The sequence below is a fragment of the Eimeria mitis genome, genomic scaffold (assembly GCF_000499745.2).
Source record: "Eimeria mitis Houghton genomic scaffold, Emh_scaff2182, whole genome shotgun sequence".
NCBI classification, from domain to species: Eukaryota; Apicomplexa; class Conoidasida; order Eucoccidiorida; family Eimeriidae; genus Eimeria; species Eimeria mitis.
This window is the reverse complement of record NW_013570509.1, coordinates 4,802-5,245: the sequence shown is the minus strand read 5'-3', so window position 1 is coordinate 5,245 and position 444 is coordinate 4,802. Positions and strand designations below refer to the sequence as shown.

Sequence of the window (444 nt, the reverse complement as noted above, 5' to 3'; positions counted from 1 at the left end):
TATATATATATATATATATATATATATATATATATATATATATATATATATGTATATATATACATATATACAAATATATATAAACATAAATATGAATATAAATATAGACATAAACATAAACATAAACACAAATACAAATACAAATATAAATACATAAATATAAACATAAATATAAATAAATAAATAAATAAATAAATATAAATATAACCAACCCCTATCCCCTTCTTACATCAATGATAGTGAGATCATCTCTGTGCTCTGCATCAGCCGGGAGCTGTACAGGCCCCACTCTCTGTTGCATAACAAACCCAACATAAAGTTTAGTTCTTTCTACTGTCTCCTCTGTCCCCTTTATCTCCAGTACTGTTCTCCCGTTTCTCTCTTCTATATTCAACTCAGCGCCACATACGTGGCTTAGTTTACGCTTTGTACGGCCGCCTGAGG

At 29.1% G+C, this 444-nt stretch overlaps 1 protein-coding gene across 1 annotated transcript in view; it reads left to right on the top strand.

The window, feature by feature from the left end:
- Window positions 1-233: 233 nt before the first annotated feature.
- Window positions 234-444, top strand: part of EMH_0049930 (uncharacterized protein) — a gene marked incomplete at both ends in the record, with an annotated part of 914 nt that continues 703 nt past the window's right edge. The window contains one exon of the mRNA XM_013496585.1: window positions 234-239. Coding sequence (XP_013352039.1) covers window positions 234-239 — 6 coding nt within the window. The remainder of the gene's footprint in view (window positions 240-444) is intronic.